A 25,962-nucleotide genomic window follows, 5' to 3' on the forward strand; every position below is an offset into this window, starting at 1 on the left:
AATTTTGATTATCCAAACACCCACCATATCACCAAATGTCTCAAAATCCCGACTCAAAATTACAAACTTTTTCGAAACTTCGACTCGACAACTCACCGGAAAATTATTCCGGTGACCATAAACTATTTGAAAACACAACCATTCTTCAAAAACTTCACAACAACTTCAAAATCCGGTTAAAACTTCAACAATCTGGTAAACCCAATCCCGGAAAACCCGACATCAAATACCCACTAAATCAACAAAACCCGTCAACCCCCACCAAATATATACCCATTAACATGCATTCCATACTCCTAAGAAATTTGGGATACCCGATTCAAAACGTAAATAAACCAATTTCAAGTGAAACGAACGACATACCTTTCAATCGGGTTACTTATATATGATGAAAATACACGATAATAGTGGCAGTGGTGATGGTCGTGGCCGGTGACGGTGGTGACAGGGGTGGTGGTGGCCGGACTTGTATGTGTGGATAGGGTTAAAGATAAGAGATGTGTGGTGAAAGTGATCGGGAATCCGGTTTTAACTATTTTTTTCGTCAGATTCAAGCATCTTCGCGTATCGCGAAGATGCCTGTCTTGCATCTTCACGATACGCGAAGATGCAGTTGACCTTTGACCATAGACTTGTTGACTGTTTGACTGACCGTTTGACTTCCTGCATCTTCGCGTATGACCAGAAACTTCGCGATACGCGAAGTTGCATTTTCACAGAAAACTTTTTACGGTTTTTACGTTTTAAAATCTCAGTCTTTTAAGTGTCTTTTAAGTTGCTTACCCCCGTCACCAACTTCGGTCACCAAATACCAATCACCTATGTACCTGGGGCTCCCTCTAGCGATGCATGTGCTTACTAATTCCTCTCCAATGTTGATCATCGTGTCGCTTCCCCACACGCGATCCTTGCTCTACACTGCACGATTTGAGGTAAACTATTAGCTAACTAGACTCATTATACAAAGAATACAACTTACAAACGCCGGGTTTCCTCCCAGTTAGCACTGAATTGAATGTCTACAACCTGACATTCTTTGGTCCTCAATCAACCGAATAAGTCGGCTCGTCTGCCAAAAAGCAAACCTCCGACGCATGTATCTCTTTGTTCAAATCCGCATCTTCCAAATAGGGCTTCAACCGATGGCCATTCACCACTTGCCTCAGATGATCATCAAAATCTTCGATCTCAACCACTCTATGATTTCCAGCCCTCTTGACTTGATAAGGTCCCGTCCATTTGCTCTTCAATTTCCCCAGGAAAAGCTTCAATCTCGAGTTGTACAACCACACTCGTTGCCCCTCCTCGAACGTCCTTCTTCTAAGCTTCACATCGTGAACTCGTTTCATCTTGTCTTTATATGCGGATGCATATTCATAAGCTTCATCTCTCAACTCTTCTAACTCGCATATGTTAACTTTCTTTGCTTACCTGCACACTCATAATCAAGGTTAATATTCTTAACTGCCCATAGAGCACGATGGGCTAGCTCGAAAGGTAAATGACACCCTTTTCCATAAACTAACCGATAAGGGGTGGTTCCAATAGGCGTTTTATAAGCGGTACGGTAAGCCCATAAAGCATCGTTTAGTTTGTTTGACCAATCCTTCCGATCGGGCCTTACCGTCTTTTGTAAAATCTCTTTAATTTGCCTATTAGAAACCTCCACTTGCCCACTCGTTTGAGGGTGATATGGAGTGGCAAAACGGTGGTTTACGCCATACTGTTTAAGTAGTTTGCCAAAATTAAAGTTTTTAAAATGTGAACCCCCATCACTAATGATAATGCGGGGGACACCAAAACGTGAAAAAATATTAGACTGGACAAACTTACAAACAACGGTATATGGTCTTTCGTCTTGGTGGCGATTTCTTCTACCCATTTAGACACATAATCGACCGCCACCAAGATATATAGATTACCAAATGAATTAGGGAACGGGCCTATAAAATCAATCCCCCAAACATCAAAGATGTCTATAACGAGGATTGATTGCATGGGCATCTCGTCCCTCTTTGAAATACCCCCCATTTGTTGGCATCTAACACAATTCTTAACAAACACTGCTGCATCCTCAAAGATGGTAGGCCAATATAATCCGCATGCAAGCTGAAATGGCCTCCACAAGGTGATGAGTGGGCATGATACAAAACACTCCGAATCTCCTCTTGCGGTATGCAACGCCTCATGACTTGGTCCGCTCTAACTTTGAACAAATCCGGATCTTCCCATGCATAGTACCTCACCTGCGAGAGGAAGTGCTGCTTCTTCTTCTTTGGCCAAAACTCCGGATACAAATTGTATCTGCAACAAGAAAATTAATAATGTCAACATACCATGGCAAAGTTAAAACATAAAACAATTGCTCATCCGGGAAAGACTCATTGATGGCCCTCTCGTCTTTCTCATCTTCTTCTTGTCCCACAAGTCTCGAAAAATGATCCGCTACCACATTTTCGCTTCCTTTCTTGTCGCGGATCTCCACATCAAACTCATGGAGCAATAAAATCCACCTGATCAAGCGTGGCTTTGCATCCATCTTCTCCATCAACTACTTGACTGCATTGTGATCTAAAAAAACAATAACCTTGCTCCCCCAAATGTAAGATTGAAACTTATCAAGTGCATATACTACCGTAAGCAACTCCTTTTCTGTAGTGGTGTAATTAATTTGAGCATCGGAAAGGGTTTTGCTCGCGTAGTATATGGCAACAGGCTTCTTATCCATCCGTTGACCCAACACGGCCCCGACCACATAGTCACTTGCGTCACACATAATCTCAAATAGAAGTGACCAATCAGGTGATAGCTAGATCGGGGCTTCAACCAATTTGTTTTTTAGTACATTAAATGCATTAAGACACTCTTCGTTGAAAACAAATGGCACATCTTTTAACAACAAATTACACAACGGTTTAGATATAACGCTAAAATTCTTAATGAACCGTCGATAAAAACCGACATGACCCAAAAACGCCCTTATCCCTTTTTTATTAGGAGGCGGTGGTAAACTAGATATGACTTGTATTTTCACCCAGTCAACCTCAATCCCCCTACTTAAGATGACATGTCCCAAAACCGTCCATTCTTGAACCATAAAGTGGCTCTTTTCCCAACTTAAGACCAAATTCGTTTCCACACATTTTTTTAAAACTTTAATTAATTCATTTAAGAATTTTTCAAAAGATGAACCAAAAATAGAAAAATCGTCCATAAAAATTTCAAGTCAATCCCCCGACCATATCTAAAAAGATACTCATCATGCACCTTTGAAAGGTGGATGGCGCATTACACAAACCAAAAGGCATTCGTTTAAATGCGAAAGTGCCGTATGGACACATGAAAGTGGTCTTATGTTGGTCATCGGGGTGAATAGCAATCTGATTGTACCCCGAATAGCCATCTAAAAAACAATAAAACTTCTGATTTGCATGTTTCTCGATGATCTGGTCAATGAACGGCAAGGGAAAATGGTCCTTAGATGTTGCCGCATTCAACTTCCTATAATCAATACAAATCCACCACCTGGTTACCGGTCGGCTGGCGATTTCCTCACCTCTCTCGTTACGGGTTAACTGAATACCCGCCTTCTTCGGAATCGTTTGTGTTGGACTTACCCACGTGCTGTCTGAGATCGGAAAAATGATGCCAGCGTCCAACCACTTCAAAACCTCCTTCTTCACTACCTCCCGCATGTTTGGATTCAACCTTCTTTGTGCATCATGAGCAGGTTTTACCTCGGGATCGGTGATGATCTTATGCTTGACAATGGATGGGCTGATCCCTCTCAAATCTACTATCGTCCAACCAATCGCCGCCTTATGCTCTCTCAAGACTTCCACCAACGCCTTCTCTTGCTCGTCTTCCAAATTTGCAATGATGATGGCCGGTAAAGTCTCTCCTTCCCCCAAGAACACGTATTTCAGGTGTTTTGGGAGCTCCTTCAATTCAATAGCCGGCGGACTCTCCAATGACAGTTTCAACTTTGAATCGATCGAATCTGGTAACTGCTCCACATGCTGAGACCATGGTGGTTTCCCAATACTTGCAGGATACAACTCTACTTAGTTCTCTTCTTCTTGCAACTGTAAGACATGCTCAACTGCTTTCCTGCAACAAATAGCACACTCCTCTGTGGCATCATCCTCACTTTCGTGAGGGTTCAACCCGTCAATGACTTCAGCCGCGAAGCATTCGTCACTCACCAGAGGGTTAGACACGTTTGAAAACACATTAAGCCTAAGATTCTTATTACCAAAAGCCATGTCCACTACCTTGGTCCTACATTTTATTAAAGCATTCACGGTGGCCAAAAAGGGCTGACCGAGAATCACGTTCGGTTGTCGTTTTTGGTCAACTGTCACATAGTCTAGAACCAGGAAGTCAACCGGGTAATAGAAATCTTCTATCATTAGAATCACATCGGTCACGATTCCCCTAGGAAGCTTGAGTGTCAAATCGGCCAACATCACGGTGGTGTCGGCTTTTCTAAGTGGACCAAAGTCGTACTGGTCATACAAGCTTCCCGGGAGAATACTCACCCCACCCCCAAGATCTAACAACGCTCTAGTCATTTTAAAATTGCCCACTTGAATGGGTATAATTGGCGTTCCCAGATCTTGTAGCTTGGGTGGGAGGATACCCGTCAAAACCGAACTCACATTTGCAATTAAGTCAACTTGTTTAGGCAACTTGTGAGTTCGTTTTTGAGTACACAAGTCTTTCAAATATTTGTTTTTACTTGTTTTATTGCATCTATGAGGGGTAAATTAATTTTTACTTGTTTAAATAATTCCCACATTTCCTCCTAATGTGGGCCCCTCTTTCTAATTGTCGATGAGGTCTCAGGGTTCACCAATGCCCGAGGGAATTGATAGGTTTTACTCGTTGAGCTCGTCTCCTTGGCGGTTGGTGTTGATAGGTTTTACTCGTTGAGTTCGTTCCCGTCTTAGTTTCAGTTTCAATTTTATTTTTATTTGTTTGATTTGATTTAGTTTTAGGTTCAATATCAACCTCATCGTCACTTTTCCCATTTTCCCCCAAGTCCTCCACCACACTTTCAACAAAAGGTGGTGGAGTTACCCCGTTATTATATATCTTACCGCTCATAAGGGTACTTACCTGGTTGACATGGGCATTCTTACCATTCGAAGAGCTACCAGTCTGATGGCTCGGGTTCTTCAAGGCATCACTCGGCAACTTGGATGGATTTCTCTTCAAACTCGCCACTTCCTCAGCAAGCTGGCTCACCTGTTTATCCCTCGCAGCATTGGCTTTCTCTTGGAGCTCTAACCTTTGATTTACACTTTTATTTTGAGCCTCCTGATCAGTCTTCATCTGCTTCAGAAAGTCCATCACATCTTTAATCGACTCTTCCTTATTACCCGAAGAACTTCCTTGACCTTGAGCCGCCCCTTGACTTTGCTAACCCTGCTGATAACTCTTCTGATAAACCTTATTATAACCCCCAACTCCTTTTGATTGTACCCGCTTTGACCAGTACCCCTCTCATTCCCATACTGCCGCTGATTTGACTGATAACATGTCTTTTGGGAATTACCTTGAAAATTAAGGTTTTGTTGCGTGTTCAGGTTTCCATAACTAAAGTTGGGGTGGTTTCGGAGGCCCGGGTGATAGGTGTTCGAATTCATATTCCCATTGTTGTATCGCCTCTCACCCTGAACAAAATTCACCTCCTCTTCTTCCTCTTCTTCGTCTTCCATCACTACTCCACAAGTGGCCACCACATGGCCTATTCCTCTATAACATTCACAAATTGGATATGCTTTTACTGGCTTGCCTTTCTCCTTAGTACCTACCCCCATCAGCTGATCCAACTTTCTCTCCAACCTAGCCATACGATCATCCGACTTACCACTATCCACGGCCTTCACAACCTCCCTTTTTACCATGCGATTCGACTGAGCTTGCCTCTTCGAGTTCATTGCATGTATTTCCAAATGTTGCCACTCTTCATTCTCATCATTACTCAAAAACGACCCACTTGTGGTCGACTGAAGATCACGCACATCGTCACTCGACAACCCGTCATGAAACACTTTAATCAGCTCCCACAACGCAATCCCATGATGAGGACAAGTTCTCAACAACCTCTTGAATCTCGCAAATGCTTCATGAAAACTCTTACCCGACCCTTGCTGAAAATTTATGATGGAGGTTCGGGCTTCAGAGGTTCTTTGCGGTGCGTAATACTCATCCAAAAATTGCTGAGCCATGTCTTGCCACATGTAATTACTCGCTGACAATAACGATAAAAACCACTGCTTCGCTAGATCTTTAAGACTGAACTGAAAAACCACTAGCTTGACTTCATCGGCAGTGAACCCTTGACTTGAGATGGTTGAACAAATAGCATTAAATTCGCTCAAGTGTAGGTATGGCTCTTCATATGCCTTCCTATGAAAAGTAGGCATCCCATTCAGCTTACTCTGTCTCACTAAAAACGTCATTCCTTCTCTAATCGGGATCACAATGGGAAGCGGGTTCGTGGCCACTTAAGGAATAAAGTGACTTTGAACTCCCCGAACGGGCGGTGGAACAAATGCCCTCGAGACCCCATCGGCAAACTCATACTCGGGAAACTGTGGCTCGGGAGGATCTTGTCTTCTTCTTTCTCGACGGTTTCTTGGTTGTTAGATTGGCTCGGGCGTTTGGTATCTGGGAGGTTGTTGTTGTTGTCTTTTATAATACCGACCCCCTTGCGCATCTTCCATCTCCTCATCATCCTCAAACCCCTCAAAATCGTCAAATCCGTTCGCCGATCATACTCGAACTCGACCCTATTGTGTGGTGGTTCAGATCTGATGGAACGATCATCTCTCATTTGATATCTTCTTTGAGCTCTCGGGTTTCGGTTTTGGTGAATGGGTGGGTTGAATGGTGGTAGGTCATTGAGTGGTGGGTTTTGTGGAAAATGTTGTGGAATGTTTTGTGGAATGGTTGTTCTTGATTGTGCGATGGGTTAAGATCATCGGGTTGAAACACAGGTGGAACCGGGTAGGGGTTATTTTCTTGATGATTCACCTCTTCTTTGATTTGCTCGGTTTCTTCTGGCGGTTTTCTCAATCTCTGGATCAAACTGCAACACCCCCTTGTCTCGGGAAAATCTCGTATGCATCAACCTGAAAGATTAACTGCACACACCAAACAAGCACACCCCGCGTAAAATCAACGAAGAAAAGAAATAAACTAAAATTAAACCAAATTAAACTAAATTATGCTAATTTAAACTAAACTAAACTAGCACTAAGCGCGTTGAGTCCCCGGAAAGGCGCCATTTTGACGTAGGCTGTCGTGGTCTACACAAAAACAGTTAATTAAAAACATAAATACCTATAAACTAGTACGGGTAAGTAAGGTCGTCTCCACAGGAACTCAAGGAAAGTGCTAATTTAATATTACTAAATTAATTATAAAACTAAGGCGGACAGACGATGTCAAGCGGTTTTTAGAAAAGGATTTAATTAAAACTAAATGATTACTTAACAAGACTTTGTAAAAAATATTAATAAAAAGCATTCATTCTAGGTTCGGGTTATCTGTTCCATACGTTAATCACATATTCTCTCGTCTTTGGTTTTACAATAATTGCTAATCCTATGGTTTGATTTATGATGACAAACGATAACTCAACCGAATTGTTGACACAAATGAACCCGGACTCCACAATTGTCAAATCTATGTCTAGGACAACTAATTCAATGATAAGGTTTGATGATTCTAGTTCAATGACACAAGAGATTAAACCCTAAATGTTGATGAACAACCAAACAAACGTTACACAAATCAATAATCGCAAACACAACCTTTAATCAACCAAATAACTAATTAAGCAAGACAAATTCATATAAAATCAATCAAGCTCTATTCATTAAACATAAGAATCTGATTTCAACAGTATTTCACACAAAACCTTGGCCTAGAACAAACACACACGATTAGCCGGACCTTGACATAATCGTTAAAGTACTTATCTTGATGAACATACGATCAATGATGGAACCGGAAGCTTCGGGATGGATGAAAGTCGTCTTGGAACACCTCTTCTGCCTCTGGAAGTCGTAATTTGCCGAATGGGGAGGTTAATGGGTTTATATAAGGAAAAACCTAATTTTTGCCGACTTTGAGCATCTTCGCGTATCGCAAAGATATTAGGCCTTGCTTCTTCGCGTATCGCGAAGGACAAAATAGTCGGTTCCTGAATCTTGCAACTTCGCGTATCGCGAAGTTACCCCTCCTGCATCTTCGCGTATCGCGAAGATGCACTTTTCAGCAGAAAAATTATTTTATTCTCATTAGTGCCTCGTGATGCGTGCATTCCCGATCTCTCACTTCTAGATCTTCATTCCAAGCCGGTAAATATCCTCGATAGCTCCATAACTTCCAAGTTCCTGAAAACACATAACAGTGCTTGAAGTACCAATGTTCGTTCATTTATTTAACTAATATAAACTAATTAATATATAAAATTAACTAACTTTTACCCAACCATCACTTAGCCATCTTGAGTCGAGACTGGAAAATGGAAATAGCAGCGGACCACTTTTCCCCCTTGGTGACCTCTTGGATCTGCACCAAACGATCCGCTTCTTGATGAACAAGTTCCTTCTTGGCCAGCGCGAGTTCCTGCTTCAGATCCTCAATCTCCTTGATCTTCTTGTCAAGGAGGTTGGTCTAAGCAGTCCCGATCTTCATCATTTCGGCAATACGGGTACTCGCATCAAGGAGTTCGTAGTGCAGATCGTTAAAGCTGGGGGATAGCTGCTCCAGTCCCTGCTCAAAACAAATTATCCTCAGCATATATTATCTTAAAATACGAGGATATGATCAGAAGACATACCTTATTAAACTCAAGGTTGCAAGTCGGAGAAGAGTCGGAAACTTCCTGGGTCTTCCTCTTTTTTGAACCCTTGGCACGACTGCTTTCAGGTTTTGGCTGGGGAACAGGAGCGGCTTCCTTCTTCTTGGTGCTACAGGTGGAGACCATACTTTTAATGTCGTCAAGAATGAAAACAGAAGCAGATTTACCTACAGAAAACACAGGTTAGTATCTCTAACCTTTAATTTTTTGACTAATGTATTGATACTTCTTACCAGACATAGCGGAACCCGCTGATGGCGATGGTTCTTGAATGGCCGACTGGAAGTAAAAGGTCCTATCTTCCTCGTCAATAAGGTAGAAAGAGTTTAGCTTGCTCTCGGTCTCTTTGCTAGGAGGAGCAGTCTCAAAAAACTTCAAAGCTGCAAGAAAACAAGGCAAAGCATATCAATTACAGACATATCAGCATACGGCTTCAAAATAAGGTATCCTACTTTTAGTCACCCAAAGGTATGGAAAGTTTTCGGGTTTCGGAAGTGAATCTCTCCTAACAAAGAAGAATTGGTTCTTCCATTGGTCATTGTTTTGGGTATTTTTCAAAACGAGAGGGTTTCGGCCAGATTTGGTTTTGAAAAGATATCTTGAGGATCCGTGGCTACTGTGACATCTGACCCGATCCGACCCGACCCAGGTACCCGTTTCTCCGATCCGATCTCTTTCTTTTATGATTTAATATTTATTTATACTTATACTTTATTTTTAATAATAATATTTTCCTTCCCGCCGTCCCGTCCCTCTTCTTCTCTCTTTCCGCCTTCTTTTCCCTCTTGTTGTCGTCCCGCCTCTTTCTCTCTCTTGTCGTCGTTCCGCCCTTACGCCTTGAACCCCTTTTTCTCTTAACTCTTTGCTTGTCCTTTGTTTCTTCCCGCCTAAGGTTGTCTGCGCAGCTCCACGCGCCAGACTCCTTGCAAGGAAGCCTGCGCGAAGACCAGTTGTTCCTGCGATACGCGAGGCGAACTGTTCCCGCGACGCGCTAAGAATGGTAATTCTTCCCGCGGCGCGCTAAGGATAATAGTTCTTCCCGCGGCGCGCTAAGGTTTGTTCTGTCAGCCTTCGCCCTCGCGCGTGCGCTCGAGCCTTCTCGCGCTAAACCCTTTGAGTTTCCTTCTGTTTAATCTAGCCGTTTGCTTTTATGTTGTCTTATCTTCTGTGCTGTTGACCTGACCTATCTTTTGTCTGAAAAGTTACTTTTGGCGCAGCATGCACACCAACCCCATTGGTTGACAGAAAAAGTGACTGACATTATCTTTTGAGATCTGCTTTTTCCATGCTTGACCAGTACCTTTATCTGACCGCCCATGCCTGTTTACTGTTCCCTGTCAGCTTTTCCTTTGCCCCCTGCAGTTGCCATATCTTTTGATATCTTTTGCTTTTGGAATCTTTTACTTTTTGAGATCTTTTCCCCTTTTCTAGGGATTGTGTTTCCTAGGGTTTCCCTATAAATAATAATGTTATTTTCCTAACACTTCACACACAAACACTTATTTTAACCTCCTCCTTGATCTCTCTGCCGCCTCCCTCTCTGCCTCCGTCTTCCTCCCTGTTCTGCCCTGTTTTCCGGTAATCTATTATATATAATAATGTGTTTAAGTTACTTATTAATTATGCTAACTTATAATCAAGACTTAAAGCAAATCGTTAAAACAATAATCTTTAATTATAGGTTAACTTGTGCTTGTTTAATGTTGGTTCTTGCTTTATCTTACACCGCATCGTTTATCAAGTGAGTAATCTCGTACCTAATCCCTTTTTATTTTCAATGTTTTGGGATGTTCATGTGTTCATACAAACTTAGAGTCTTAAACTTATTTATGAACTTTAGTCGCGCAGTATCCCATGTGTTGAGGACGTTTACTTGGCTGTTTATTTGTATGTGTGTATCATTAACCGCTTTGTTCGGCCTATTCCGCAGTTTTCATGGATCCATTAGATGAACACGGGAGACCTATCGTTTACGGTTTTCTTTGTTTACACTTGCACAGATGTTTTCTCGTTTTTGTGCTCATTTGGGAGCACGGATTGAACTATGAACTATGAGCTATGATCTATTTAGGCTTGATCACAATCTGATTGCACCCTTGTTGAACACCAGACATACACGTGTTGCGCGCAGATTTATTGTTATCTATGTATTGTATTAAACTTGATTTCTCACCAACACGCAAGTGTTTGACGTTTTATTTTAACACATGTTCAGGTTTGCTGTAGCTACATTTGGAGCTTGTGGACACGTAGGACGTTTTTACTTTTGGACCTAGATTAAAATGTAACAAGTCAAGTTATTATTGTTCGAATATTTTGTCTTATAATATATTGATTTATGTTGATTTATGTTATCTTGTGTTTACTTTGCGCGTGCGCGAATGAATGTATTTATTAAATATTGACACCCAAATAGTGTCACGAGTAAGGAAACAATATGTGGCGCCCCGATGTATAATCCGCCTTTGGTCGGGGTGTTACAGCTACGGAGGTCGTAGACGAAGGCAAGTTCAGAAAGCGTGAAGTATAGGGCATGGTCGGCAATCAGTCTTTCTAGCATGAATAGAGTTCTCCAAACCATGGACATGGTTTGGATAAAACTCAATCCAGTCCTATTGAAGAACTTAGTGATGAAAGGAGGAAAATGGTAAGAAAAACCGATCTTGAATGGTAAATACAGAAAACAAATCCAGGTCTTGGAAATAAGATCGGATAGGACGGCTGGATCAAAAGGTCAGAAAACAGTTCCCCAGAGGGAAAAAACCTCGGGATCGTAGGCTCACGATGTCGTTATTGTTAAAAGTACAAATTTCACTCCCGGAGCTAGCAAGAAGGTTTTGAGAGATAAAATCCTCAATGCCAGAGGCATGGAGTTTTGGACTCATAATTGTAGAAGATGAAGAAGAAGAAAGGGTTACCTAGATAGAGGAACCGATGAATGAAAGGTTTATTTATCCAAGTAATTATAAGGATAACCTAGGGTTTACTCGGTCACGGATGACTGACACGTGCGGCCGATCTATCATACGCGGGTTTCGAATTTCAAAAAATTTTACAGCTGTAATCCATATCAACAGCTGTTAAATTTGGGGACAATTGTTAGGGCTCAGATTTTTAGTATCCTAGGTAAGCAGTATGTTCAGGATAACTTCAAGGTAACATGTATCCTAAATATATTATATAATTAACAAATTGTTCGCTGTCTTTCCTTGTTTACCAGGTCAAGAGATTTATCATGATTCCTTGAAAACTCAGACTTGCAGTTAATAGGACGTGTTCAAAAATGAAAACGTGCTTAATGGGGGAATTAACGGCTAATTGGATTTAGTCTTTTATTTCCTAAATTGTAGGCATTACTGTTAGATTCTTTTTGTTATAAATAGAGCAACACTCGGATCAATTCACACACTCTTATCACTCGAGACTTAGTAGTACTCGCATTCTGTAATCACAATCCAGTAGAAGCTCCACCACTTGTAACCATTTTTAGTTATTAATAGACTGGTGGTGATAGTTTTCACCACCTGGGGTTTTTTTCTTGTTATCCTCAGGATAACGGGTTTTTTCCTCGCAACAAATCGCTGTGTTCTATCATCTTTACATCCATTTCAAGCAAGCACCTAGTCCCATTTACTAATTTGGTTACGAAATCATATTTGTTAATTTTTGACCAAAACACATACGTTCCACGGGCCCAACGGCCAGTACGACCGACTGGTAGCTGGGCCGGGGGCACGTGCCCCTTACGTCCATGTGCCTTTAGTAGAGCCTCCACCGCTCACGGCACCGGAGGTGCGTATCGTCGATGAGCCTGTCGACAGGGGGAGGGGGCCGACGGGGATTCGGACGATCGTGGCGACGGACATGAGGATCCGGCCGCACGTCAAGTACGTTTTAAAATATTATCGTTTTAATGTTGCTTTTTAATTCGTCTGCTTATTAAACGTATTTTTATTGTTTTGTTGTTAGGCGCCGCCGCAGCACGTTCCACGCACATATCGCGCGGTGCGTCTGGATCCCGCCACCGACGCCAGGTTGCAGGCCGTTGAGCGTCGGTCGCTAAGCACGGAGCGGGGGATGATGCAGATGTCCCGCCAGGTTAGCTGGATTGTTTGCTATCTGGCGGCACAGCAGTCAGGAGAGCACTACCCCGTGCCCCCGCCACCCCCTCCCATTTTTGACCACGAGGCGAGCACGTCTAGCGTGAGACGCGGATGGGACGACGACGTGGATTCCACCGATGAGGGTTCGGGGGCCAGTTGCAGGGCAGAGGACGACGACGACGTTGGCGACGCGGCGTTCAGGGACACCGACGACATTTTTGACTTCGAGCCTTACATGTAGATTTTTTATGTTTTATTTCTTTTATTTACTTTTATTTGTATACTTTATCTATGTAACACTGGTTTTGGTGTATATATGTGTTAATTGTTTTGACCGAACTTTTACCAAACGATTTATTTAATTTATTAATTTAACATTAAAAACATTAAAAACATAAAAAACAAAATGACACACAACTTTAAATATAATTTCGTTAAACTGGTGTGCTATGTTAACTAATTCAAAATGCCTATTTTCCCAAATAAGCTCTGCAACTGAACGCCCTTTGCCAAATTTTGAATAATAATAACTAATAAATAATAATAATAATAACAAAAGAAAAGAAAGAAAAGAAAACAAAGTAAAAAAAACATAATAAGATAAAATTGGTTTGTTTTTCTAGAAAACCGACCAATACGCGACGTATTGGCGACGTATTGATCGGGTTTTTTTTAGCAATTAGGGGGATGGCTGTAGAAAATCCGATTCTTAATCTTATTGTAATGCAGTGGAAGTTTGTAACACCTTAATCTTTTATAGATTAATAAAATCACGAAATTAGTCCAAGAATCTGATTTTTGTTTTTCAAAATAGGATAAAACCATACAGATAAAAGGTTTCAAGAAGAGAAAATCTTTGTTTTGGATTTCTAGCTGCCATTTCAAATGGCGGTTTCTATAATGTTTCAGAATTTGTCAGCTTTGTATGGTGAGCTGGATTCTCATAACATGCTCAGTTATTTGAAATGACAGATTCATCTGTCTCAAGTTCCGCTGGTTTGACTGACGGATCTCATCCGAACGTAGCCTACCCCTATAATTTTTGTTATACTTTGACAAAGATCCATCGTTTGAAATGACAATTGTTAAATAGTGTTGTAAGTATACACATCCATCGACAATTTGAAATGACAAGTGTTGAATAAGAGAAAATTCTCAAAATAGCCCATTTTAAAGAGAGAGTCCCCATTTTAGCCCTTTTTTCCTCAAAAGCTTTTGAAATTTAGACTGACCAGACGCTTTGGAAAAAGATAAAAATAATGAGGTAGCAGTCCAAATTATGAAGGAAAGTCAGGTAGGAGACGGGATTTATGGATATAATGAAGGTAAAATCCAAATTATTTTGTAATCTTGGAGCAAAAGTCTAAATTTTCTCAAATCTTTTTTATTCATAAAACCGTCTTGAAAGGCTGTTTTTTTATGTTTCCTACGTTTCCCGTCCATATTTTCAAATTTTTGGAAAAAGAGATTTTGAAATCTCGTCTTGAAAGACACATTTAAGATGAAGTTGTTCTTAACAGACGAGATTCTTTTTTCTTTTTTCCAACCTTCATGCTACACACACTTATACATACATATATATATATGTGTGTGTGTATATACGTATATATATGTATGTATGTATGTGTATATATATAGACGGCTTAGAAATGTTATATAAATATAAAATTTGACCCAAGGATTGCAAAATCATTAACCTAAACGATTTTCAATCAATATTATTATATCATTAACCTTATAGAAAAAATAATACCAGCAGTTTCCTAAAGAAAGCAGATTTAACATATATATATATACACACACGTGTATATATATATACACACGTATATATATGTATGTATGTGTGTGTATATACACACACATACACACATGTATATATATATGTATGTATATATGTATAGGAGAAGTATAGTTTGAAAACCCTCTTGAGTTGAGAAAACCCGTGAAAACCCTATGAAACATCGGTTTTTTTTTGTTACATGTAATATATGTTGTTACAATTAATACAAAAACATCGAAAACATAAAAAAAATGTTTTGCTATTTTTTTTACATTTTTTTAGTAATTTTTATATATGTTTTTAGGAGAGAGAAAGTGTAAATAAACTTTTACATTTGTTATTAACTTTAATTGTGGACCACAAAATTTAATTTTTAATTAAAAACATGTGGTTGAAAATGGGTTTCTAGAGTTTTCATAACTCAAGTGGGTTTTTATTCTAACCAAACCCTGTATATACATATACATACATATATGTATATACAGGGTAAGGTTAAAATGAAAACTCATTTGAGTTGTGAAAACCCGCGAAAACCCTATGTAACATCGTTTTTTTTTGTTACATGTAATATATGTTGTAACATTTAATGCAAAACATCGAAACATCAAAAAAAATTGTTTTGCTATTTTTTAACATTTTTTTACTAATTTTTATATATGTTTTCAGGAGGGAAAAAAAGTTATATTTATATTTACATTTTATTCACTTTAATTGTGGACCACAAGATTTAAACATTAATTAAAAATATGTGGTTGAGAATGAATTTCTAGAGTTTTCACAACTCAAGTGGGTTTTCATATATACTTAGCCTGTATATACATATGTATATATACATATATATGTATGTATATACATATATATATACACACACACATGTATATATATATATGTATATGTATGTATGTATGTATGTATGTATGTATGTATAAGTGTGTGTGTAGCATGAAGGTTGGAAGAAAGAAAAAAGAATCTCGTTTGTTAAGAACAAATTCATCTTAAATGCGTCTTTCAAGACGAGATTTTAAAATCTCTTTTTCCAAGAATTTGAAAATATAGACGGGAAATGTAGGAAACATAAAAAACAGTCTCTCAAGACGGTTTTATGAATAAAAAAGATTTGAGAAAATTTGGACTTTTGTTCCAAGATTATAAAATAATTTGGACTTTACGTTCATTATTTCCATAAATCTCGTCTCCTACCTGACTTTCCTTTATAATTTGGACTGCTACCTCATTATTTTTATTTTTTCCCAAAGCTTCTGGCCAGTCTAAATTTCAAAAGCTTTTGAAGAAAAAAGGGTTAAAATGAAGACTCTTTCTCTTTAAAATAGGTTATTTTGAAAATTTTCACTTTACGTTGAATAATGTATTCTGTTGACTAATTTGATGTCACATCATTTTTTAGGAAAAATGCTCAATATAGCCCTCTTTAAGGAGATAAAGTGTAAAATGGCCAAAAAAATCTTGAATATTCTCAAAATAGACTAAAAAATATGGACTTGGGTGACGCATTGGGAAAAGATCTTTAATATGACAAAGCCAGCCAAATTTTTAAAAATGTTGAGGGAGCAGGCCAAATTTGTGAGAATGTTGATGGACACGGACAAAAATTTGAGAATGTTGAGAAAGCCGTTCATATTTTCTGACTTAATTTTCTTTTCAAAAGCAGTCTTTCCAAACGGTTTTTGTTACTTCCTATCTGATTGTAGAAATTTTCAAAATCTTGAAAAATGCTCTTTTTTAATTTTGTTTTAGGAGGCGTATTTGAGAGGAATTTATTCCAAGAAGACGAGATTTATATTTTCTTCTTATAAGTTGGAATCATGTCCACAACGACAGGATTTATTTAAAATCCGTTCACACTGACAAGATTTAAATAGATTCTGTCCACACCGACAATATTTTTGATTAACTAAGTTTCCTTAATTTTCATATTATTATATCTTCAAGATTTAATCTTCTTCTTCCATAACATGAAGATTTAATCTTCATGTTTTCAGTAGTTTATTATGTAATGTTAATTTTGTGATAATTTGATGGATTAAACACTAAATTGGAAGCAAGGCTGATTTTGATCTTAAATGTTTGATATCTTCTTATCTCCATCTGATGTTATATGTAGGATTTGGAGAGTAAGGAGATAAGTTACACTATTTAAACTCTGAATGATACAAACGGCTGCTCATCATTCCGTAATTTTTCAGTTACATGGCAGGTATTGCTCAATTAACATGTGTATGAAGAAGCTTTATTTGATTGCTCTGTTAAAGATAAAAGGGATATTTTTCAAGATTTTGAAAAATATCAATCTCGTTTCCTTGAAACAAATTCCTGTCAAATGCGTCTTTCAAGGCGAAATTAAAAAGGAATATTTTTTTTCAAGATTTTGAAAATTTATACGTATTATGTAGGAAACATAAAAAAAATCCGTTTGGAAAGACTTTTTTTTGAAAAGAAAATTTAGTCAGAAAATATGGCCTGCTCCTTTACCATTTTAAAAAATATGGACGTGTCAATCAACATTATACACAAATTTGGCCTGCTTCCTCAACATTTTCAAAATTTTGGCTGGCCGTGTCATATTAAAGATTATTTCTCAATACATCGCCCTAGTCCAAATTATTTAGTCCATTTTAGGAATCTTCAAAATTTTTTGGGTCATTTTATATTTTCCCTCACTCTTACCATACACTTACAATTTGAAGTGGAGTGTTAAAAACCTTTTAAAAGTTTTTGTTGTTTTGGTAATAAGTCTTATTAACGATACAAGAGAAAGAATTTTTGAAAACTTTTTTTTATTATCAGTAATAGAAATCCTAATCTTTTGTAGTCGTTAAAAAACTAAAAGTTAATAGAATTTTTATTAGTGATAATAAAAAAAATGTTTCAAAAAATACGTTCTTTTGTATTATTAATAGTAACTTTAAAAATGTTTTTAACACTTCTCATTTCAAATGACAAATACATAGCCCAAAAAGATGCGACACCAAATCAGTCAACAGAAGTAACTAGGGGTAGCAAATTGGTTGAGTTGGGTTGGGTTGAAATGGGTTAGAGTCGAAACGAGTTAGGGTAGGAATAGGTCAATTAAAAAAAGGTTGTTTTGGTTCGGGTCGGAAAAAGTAAAATAACTAAAATGTTTCCTCCGTTGTCCTCGCTAAAACAAAACCCGAGAAATGAACGGAAACCGAAAAGTCGACGAAAACAGAACAAAAAAACAAAACCGAACCGAATTGATCGAAACCGAAAAAATCGATCAAAACGAAACTAAAAAACTGAAACCGAACATAAATGAAACTGAACAAACCGACCAAAACGAAACAAAAAACTGGAAACGAATACAAAATCAATCAAAAAGAAACCGAAACTCAACTCGTCCGGTGCGAAAAGTCAAAAACTCATGTCTGCTTGAAACATGATCCGAGCCAAAACCTAAACCGAAGTCGTTCCAATCCAAAACCCGTTTCGACCCGAACCTGCAACTTTTCCTTAAGACACTAACCCATATCGACCCATTTCTTTAAATTTGTTAACCCATTTTGACCCGAAAATAAGAAGGTGGAACTTTAAGTGACCCATTTTGACTCATTTAGTGAAAATCTATTACCCAAACCAACCCATATAATTTTTAAAACAACCCAAGTTGATCCATTTGAAATGGTTTTGGTCAAGAATGCCAGCCCTAGAAGTAAATATTTAACACTTGTCATTTTAAATGACGGATCTTTTTGTGTACTTGCAACACTATTCAGCACTTGTTATTTCAAATAGTGGATCTTTGTCAAAGCATGACAAAAATTATAGTGGTAGGCTACGCTCGGTTGAGATCCGTTGGTTAAACCGGCTGAAGGTGAGGCCAAATCATATGCTAATTGTCACGTCCCGACCTTTGATGGAATATGCCGAGACATAACTTAAATTGTTCAAAAGCTCAAGACTTTAAATAAAAAGTGACGATAGTTACTAATTTATTTCAGTAACTCTAAGTACACTTTTTCAAAATAAACTAAGCGAAACATCCTAATCAAATCAAACATGACAATTGTTCATTTATTAAATATACTGAAAGTGTAAAATTTCTAAGTCTTCAGTCTCTTTAATCATCCAATGTGCATTCTTGTAGCATGCCTAAAAATAATGCACTTGTCAACAAAAATTGTTGGTGAGCAATTCATAAGATTTGATATATAATAATTAAAAAAACAAAATTCTCACGCGGATGCGATAATTACAATATTAATGAAATATTTAACAAATAATATCTGTTCGAGTTAACCTAAGTCAAACTACTAAGGCTAGTCGTATGATCATACTATGAGGATGAAGCCAACCCAAACAATAGATAAACACACAATCATATAACAATAAATCAATAACGAGAAATTAATAACAAACACATGATTATGATTTGTGGTTGACGACTCGATGAAGTAAACATGAGGTTGTGTACGCAATGTTACCCCCAAAATAAAAAGGTAAAAGAGGGTAGGAAAAACTCACCTTAAAAGTAGGCGAGTGAATAAACTATAACTTGAGTATAAATGAGCCGATAAAACCGTACCAACCAAACAACCCTAAACAATAAACTAACTTCAATGATAAGTAACACTTGTTCAACGATATGATGAAAACATGTCTAGAATTTTAGTTAAGTTTGAGGTTTTAAACTTGTTTTCGAAAAATATAAATGCTCTTTATAATTCATCACTTTTAAAGTTTATCGTTAAACTAATTGATTTTAAATCATAATATTAAAGTTTAATAATTCTTTAGTAAATTTGACTAACAAAATTGGCTTGTTCTAAAATAAGCGATCCTAACTAATTAAGTTGATTTAAACGAGTTTGAACGAGTGTTCGGTTCAAGTTCAGTCTGATTATCGATATGAGATCGGATTCAGAACCTGCATGACCAATGAAAAGTTTAAATGATATATAACAACATGAAAAGTTAGATTATTTAAGTGAGTATGGTTCGTTAATTCGTTAAAACCCCAATTTTGACTTAACATAAACACTAGAACTAAAAGATTGCCATTGGGCATTGAAACACCTTAATCAAATGTAACTGAGAGAGGGGTTCTAGTCCATGAGTATTGAATACGATAGACAAAACACAATTTAACCGAATATGAGCATAAAAGAAGAATAGACTTGAGATTAACTTTTGAAAGTCAAAATGGACAAAAACACCAATTAGTGTGAATAGATTAAAAAGGAATAAGCAGCAGTTGAATGCTGCAGAGCATGGTTTGTATAGGCTTTCATGTGCTTGAAGAAGAAGAAGAAGAAAACATTTATCAATGGCATTAATTGCAAAATCCCGAAAATTCCACAATGTTAACGAAAATAAGGGAAATCTTGTTCCCTACTCTAACTTTTCAGTAGAATATGCTTGGAATGATGCCAAGGAATATTCCAACTATTCCAAAATGAAGATAGATGAAATCGGGATGCCAAAATGATCAAAACCGACTTCTCAAGAAATGAGTACGCACTAAATCCCGCCGTGCGTCGCGGGGGACTCGACCATGGCCGTCGCGCATTACTTTGAGCTTACATCAAGTTAGAAGATCATTAAGACTCTTAATACATTACTTTGAGTTTACAATACCCATTATATTATATCTACAGATAGTATTTTTTTGGATTTGGGGGCCTTAAGTAAGTGTGGGCCTAAAACACTGACATGACACTTTAAATATGCATTAAACCCTAACTTGATTAAGAGGGCTCCTTGTCAATGAAAGATGAGCTTCTATGAAAATGTTATGTATTATGAATGCGTATATCAAATGTAATTGCAAACAATTCACGTATGTAAAATGGTAATTTAAGATTCAATCTGCAGTTGGGGATGTTAGGTCATAGGGTATGCTTTAAGGTCCAACATAAGTTAAGATGACATGACACTTTAAATATGCAATAAACCACTCCCCACTAGTGTTAAGTTTGTTAAGCAAACCCATGAAGTATATTTCACGGGTTAAAAGGAACAACATTTATTAATTACTAATTGATTTGTTATTAATTATGAATTAAGCCATTTCATTAGGTGAGATGGAGTGAAAGAGAGAAAAACGAGTAATGTGATGCTTGTGGGGTTAAGAAAGAGTTAGAGTATACTCCATGGCCTTACATACATCTTATATATACATCATCTGAATGTATTAAACAAGCTAAACGTTTTCCAAATCTACACATAGTAAAAAACAGTCGCATACGCAAGAGGATATAAGTTTACAACTGTCCTATTTATAAGCGTTTTAAAAAACATTTTTATCCGCTAGGTTAAACATCATCTTAAAAAACATTGATAGCAAAAAGTATAAAAAGTTTGTTTTCTTTAAATGTGCCGGTTTAAACCGATATTTATAAAAAACAGGCGATTCAATGTTCTAGCAAACCGCTCTATAAGTACTAGCTACCTGTACGGAATCCAGTATTACGGGATAGACAATTTCTTTCCGGTTTTTAAAACATTGCTTTACATAGTAATAAACAAGTTACTCCTATAATATAACTAATAATGAGTTAAGTGTGATTTTAGTACTTGTGGTTTATCCAATTATGCAACTTTAGTACCGTTTTTGAATGCATTGCAAATGACTATCTGAGTTTTCTAAAACTTAGAATTTTAGTACTTTTTTCTAAAACGTATACTTTAGTCCGTTAAGTTAGGGGCACTTGGGTAATTTTGTTTTTAATTACTTTTTCCTTTTCTTTTAAACAAAACCTCCCCTCCCCTGCATTCAGAAAACGCTAAATCCTTTAACACTCTTCATCACCACTCCGGATCAAGCGATCATAACCACTCCTCATTGAATCTTCAAGCAATAAAAATCAATAGGAAAAAGAAAAGGGAAGAAAAGGGGTGCCCAAGACCATTACTTTTGGGCCAAAACCATTATGTTATTATATCTATGCTATTAGGCAGCTTGTATTGCTTTTCTCTTTTCAATGCGACCTGCATTAGCACCGCAATCCAACAGAGATCTCATCAAGTCATCATCCACCATAGGCTGTATCTCCAACCATGAACATGTTGTATAATTTGCGTACCGAGATGATGAATTCGATCAACGATGCAAACCTGTTATCTTGATTTCGATATTGGTTTCTTCAACAATTGCATGGATTCAATCTCTGAATCGTGAATCACTTTCAGATAAACCTATTTGTGTGTTACACACAAGATTTATCGGATAAGACATAGATTTTCTGTAGATGGATTGGATTTTGATGATTATGTGAATGTGATGAAGAACAAGAGAAGAAGTAACCGTCCTCTCTATTCCATGTATTAGATGAAGTTAGAATTTCCAGGGAATGAAAATACATAGATTACTATAATTCAAATCTTATTCACTTAATTAAAAGCCTGTGTAAAATTACACTTAAGCCCAAGTATAAACGAAATACAAAGCCCAAATGACCTTATTGTCACAAAACTCGTTTAATCTCTAACGTTATTTCTTCTATCGGCAAGTTAATCCAATAACACCAAAATAACCAACATAACACACATGATTCCAAATTGTATCAGCCCATGGGCAATTAAAGCACAAATATTTTGTCGATTCCGTCGTCAACCCACAATGGAATTAAATATTTTAAGATGATATTTGCATTACATATGACATATGGTGTTATCACAAAGTCTCAAAATTCCATATGTTCCGGCTGTTGTCCAGATTAGTGGTCACCATTACAAAGGGCTAATGCAGGTTGATACTCTTTCTACCATGCTTCATGCCATGTTACGCATTTTAGCTTAGCATTCATGTTACAACTATTTAAAGTTATAGTTTGTTATTCAATTGATGAGCATTACTAACAACAGACGTACCTTAATAGTAGTGTTAATTATTAAGTTTTTTCATTAAAATAAGGATACGAAGAAGCTAGGTAACAAAGATGTTAATAATCCCAGTTGATTGATGAGTACGTAAAAGAATCGGTTTTTTATATCGTGTATTTTAGTTACCTATATACATAGAACAAGATTACTTGATTGGTTTTTATGTGTGTAGGTGTTCGGAGCTTAAACGAGCTAATTCGGAGCATTCACAATGTTGAGTAATCAAGTTGTAGATGAAGGGAAGCAACCGGGGGATAGGAGTGACTCACGAGCATCAAGAAAACAAAAATTGGAAGATCTGAGTGCAAAGTGCAGGGCAGGCCATAAGCGACTGGCTGTAGCTTACGGGTCTAGCTGAGTGTTTAGGGATGCCGTAAAGCAGAACAGAAGAGCCGTAAAGCAAATTTGACCACCATACATAAGCTAAGGCCAGGCCATAGCTTACGGCCTTATGGGAAGAAAAATTCGTTTTAACTCAATTTTCAGAGCTATTTAAGGCCCGTTTTTATATTAGGTCAAAACTTCTTCATACCTCAGTCGTAGGAGACGATTTTGGAGTAATTCTTCACCATCGTAACACCTTTCAATCGTTAAAGATTCCATGCTTTCAAGGTTCCAACCAACAATTGAAGCGATTATGATACAGAGGCAAGGCTAAACCACATGTGACCACTTTAGATGTAGGGTTCGTGTAAAAACATATTATTTTAGAATTTCTGTCAATGTATGGATTTAGGTTTTGATTAATCATTAGATTAACTAAACTTTTATGTTTGTGATTATTTGAAAGGTTATTTATCTGGGATTTATCTATTTCATCAGCTTTTAGTTAAAATCGTCAACAATTAGAATTGAGTTCTTAGCGTTACTGATTTGTTACCGCTAGCCATTGATTGTGTTTAACTCTTATCTAATTGTATCGATAATTAACTAGACTGTGTTCAGTTGAGCCAATTAGTCAGAATAAGTTCTGTTAATCAGCATAACCAAACTAATCATATTATTTTTGAAGTATTTATCAATCATAATTAACAAATTTTGTCTATATGGGTATCCAATTAATAGGAGTTGTATGTAATCAGTTCACTGCATAACCTGACCTCTGAAGTGTTGTCACTTGTTCTCACTTGATTTCATAATCTAAAAATTATTCGTTTTCTTGAAAGTATTTTCATAATCAAATTCTTAAACCGCTTAACATCTCTGTCCAACATTACAATATAAGCAATGAACTTCAATAGCGCTTTCCATTGATTCCCTGTGGATACGGCTTTACTTACTCATATTAGTTATAGGTGATTAAGATATTAATTACTTTGTTCTTGATTAGAGCATGACGTTTGCATCACTAATATTTTTTATTTATGATACTACAAAACAAGAGTACACTGACGAACATATTTTTCGGAAATTCGTCGGTGATAGTCACATTGACGAAAGTCTATCGGTGCTGCTTGATCGGTATATGGGATGTAGGTGATGAACATATTGCAACGTATATTCCGTCGCAAACTACTTATGTTCCATTACAAACCATGATCAGACAACCGACCGAGATTCAAAACCAAAAAATTCTAGATGAAGACTGTTATCACCAACGGAAGACACGATCGTCATACCTTTACCAACAGATCACCGGCAACTCCATATCAATTAAACAAAAGCTATATTAAAAGGGATTTTAACGGTGTCCGTCGCAGATCCATAAGATATTATCGACGAATGTTACCAACAAAAAATATAGTCTCTACCCTAGTTTTATTTATTAAAATTATACAGAAATAACTAATACGGCTGAATATGCTATTAGATGATTAAAATGAATATCAGCTTTCTCTAACTAAAATATTGAGATAAATCTACAAAAAATTATTAACTTAGGTTTGATATCAGATTATGCTTGCATGACAAACCCATCATTTTTCTGTTTGCTTTTTTCTTTTAAACATCACCTTTCATTAAAATCAACGAAATCGAACCCCTCCGACCGAGAAGCTAGCAAGGGCCGGGAACAACTAAAACAAAAGATTTATGAGAGAAACTAGACCAATCCATATCTAAGCACTCTTGCTCTATTTTTTATCCAAATAAAACTTAACACTTTTATTTCGCCGAGGATTGTTTCGGTCTTAATAGGCTTGTTCCCGACTATAAGTTTGTTCCGAGCTCTCCAAATGCTCCATATCGTCACCATCATTATCGACTTCACCATTTGCCTCTTATACTCTTTATCGGGTACATTATTTAAGGAGTTCAAAATACCTTTTATCGAATCAACTCCAAATGGGGCTAGCTTACACCATCTACTAATGTTACTCCAAATCACAACCACTATATAACAGCTACTCCAAATCACAACCACCATATAACAGCTAGAAAATAAATGGTCTGGTGTCTCCCCTGCCATCATACAGCCATTGCAAAAGTTCGGACCGAATAAAACATTTCTCTTTAACAAATTATCCCGAGTCAGTAGGCAGTTAAGGATAACCCTCCACACTAAAACATTCATCCTCATGGGGACCCCGCTATTCCAAACTAAGACGCTTTCACGAGGAACAATTTCCAGCTTTGTATAGATGCCTTCTCATTGAAGCAACCGAAAAGGTACCTGAGTCTTCGCCACTCCATAACCATCTATCTTCACCACCTTTAAATCTGAAATAATTTCGATATCATAGCGCAACTAATCGAAACCGACCGAATTCGTGTCAACTTACCTTCTCAATACCCGGGACCGAAAACACTTGGGTTTTACCATACCCCGATTTTATCAACCTTCCACGGCGCAACGCGTTGCGCCGATGACACACTAGTTTTATATAATTGTAATTTGTATTTTTGGTGGCTCTCATAAGTTTATTCACTTGTTTGTCTATATCTATATACTTACTATATTATAAATCATTTGAGAACCATATTATAAAACATTTGAGAAATGTAGTTAAAAACCCTTTTAAGTTTTAAGTTTTATAACATTTGATGCATGTATACTAACACTTGATGCATACACTTTTAAGCAATAAATACTTTTTTAAGAGGTACAATTGTCTATTGTAAAATGTAAACACTAGTAATTAATATACATTATTTATTAATGATATTTAACTCACTGCATACTTGTTAAAATGAAAACCCATTTCAGTTGTGAAAACCCGTGAAAACCCTATGTAACATCGTTTTTTTTTTGTTACATGTAATATATGTTGTAACATTTAATACAAAACATCGAAACATAAAAAAAAATGTTTTGCTATTTTTTAACATTTTTTTACTAATTTTTATATATGTTTTCAGGAGAGAGAAAAAAATTATATTTATATTTACATTTTTTATTC

The 25,962-nt window shown here is 37.2% G+C and overlaps 1 protein-coding gene across 1 annotated transcript; it reads right to left on the minus strand.

Annotated features, from left to right (window-relative positions):
* Nucleotides 1-5,354: 5,354 nt before the first annotated feature.
* LOC143549368 (uncharacterized) lies at nt 5,355-6,470 on the minus strand. The gene has a single exon (XM_077040273.1). It carries the CDS (start codon nt 6,468-6,470, stop codon nt 5,355-5,357), a length of 1,116 nt encoding a protein of 371 aa, XP_076896388.1.
* Nucleotides 6,471-25,962: the final 19,492 nt, after the last annotated feature.

The sequence above is a fragment of the Bidens hawaiensis genome, unplaced genomic scaffold (genome assembly GCF_021521415.1).
Source record: "Bidens hawaiensis isolate Kalapana, Puna unplaced genomic scaffold, B.hawaiensis_p1.1 tig00015551_1, whole genome shotgun sequence".
In the NCBI taxonomy this organism is placed as follows: Eukaryota; Viridiplantae; Streptophyta; class Magnoliopsida; order Asterales; family Asteraceae; genus Bidens; species Bidens hawaiensis.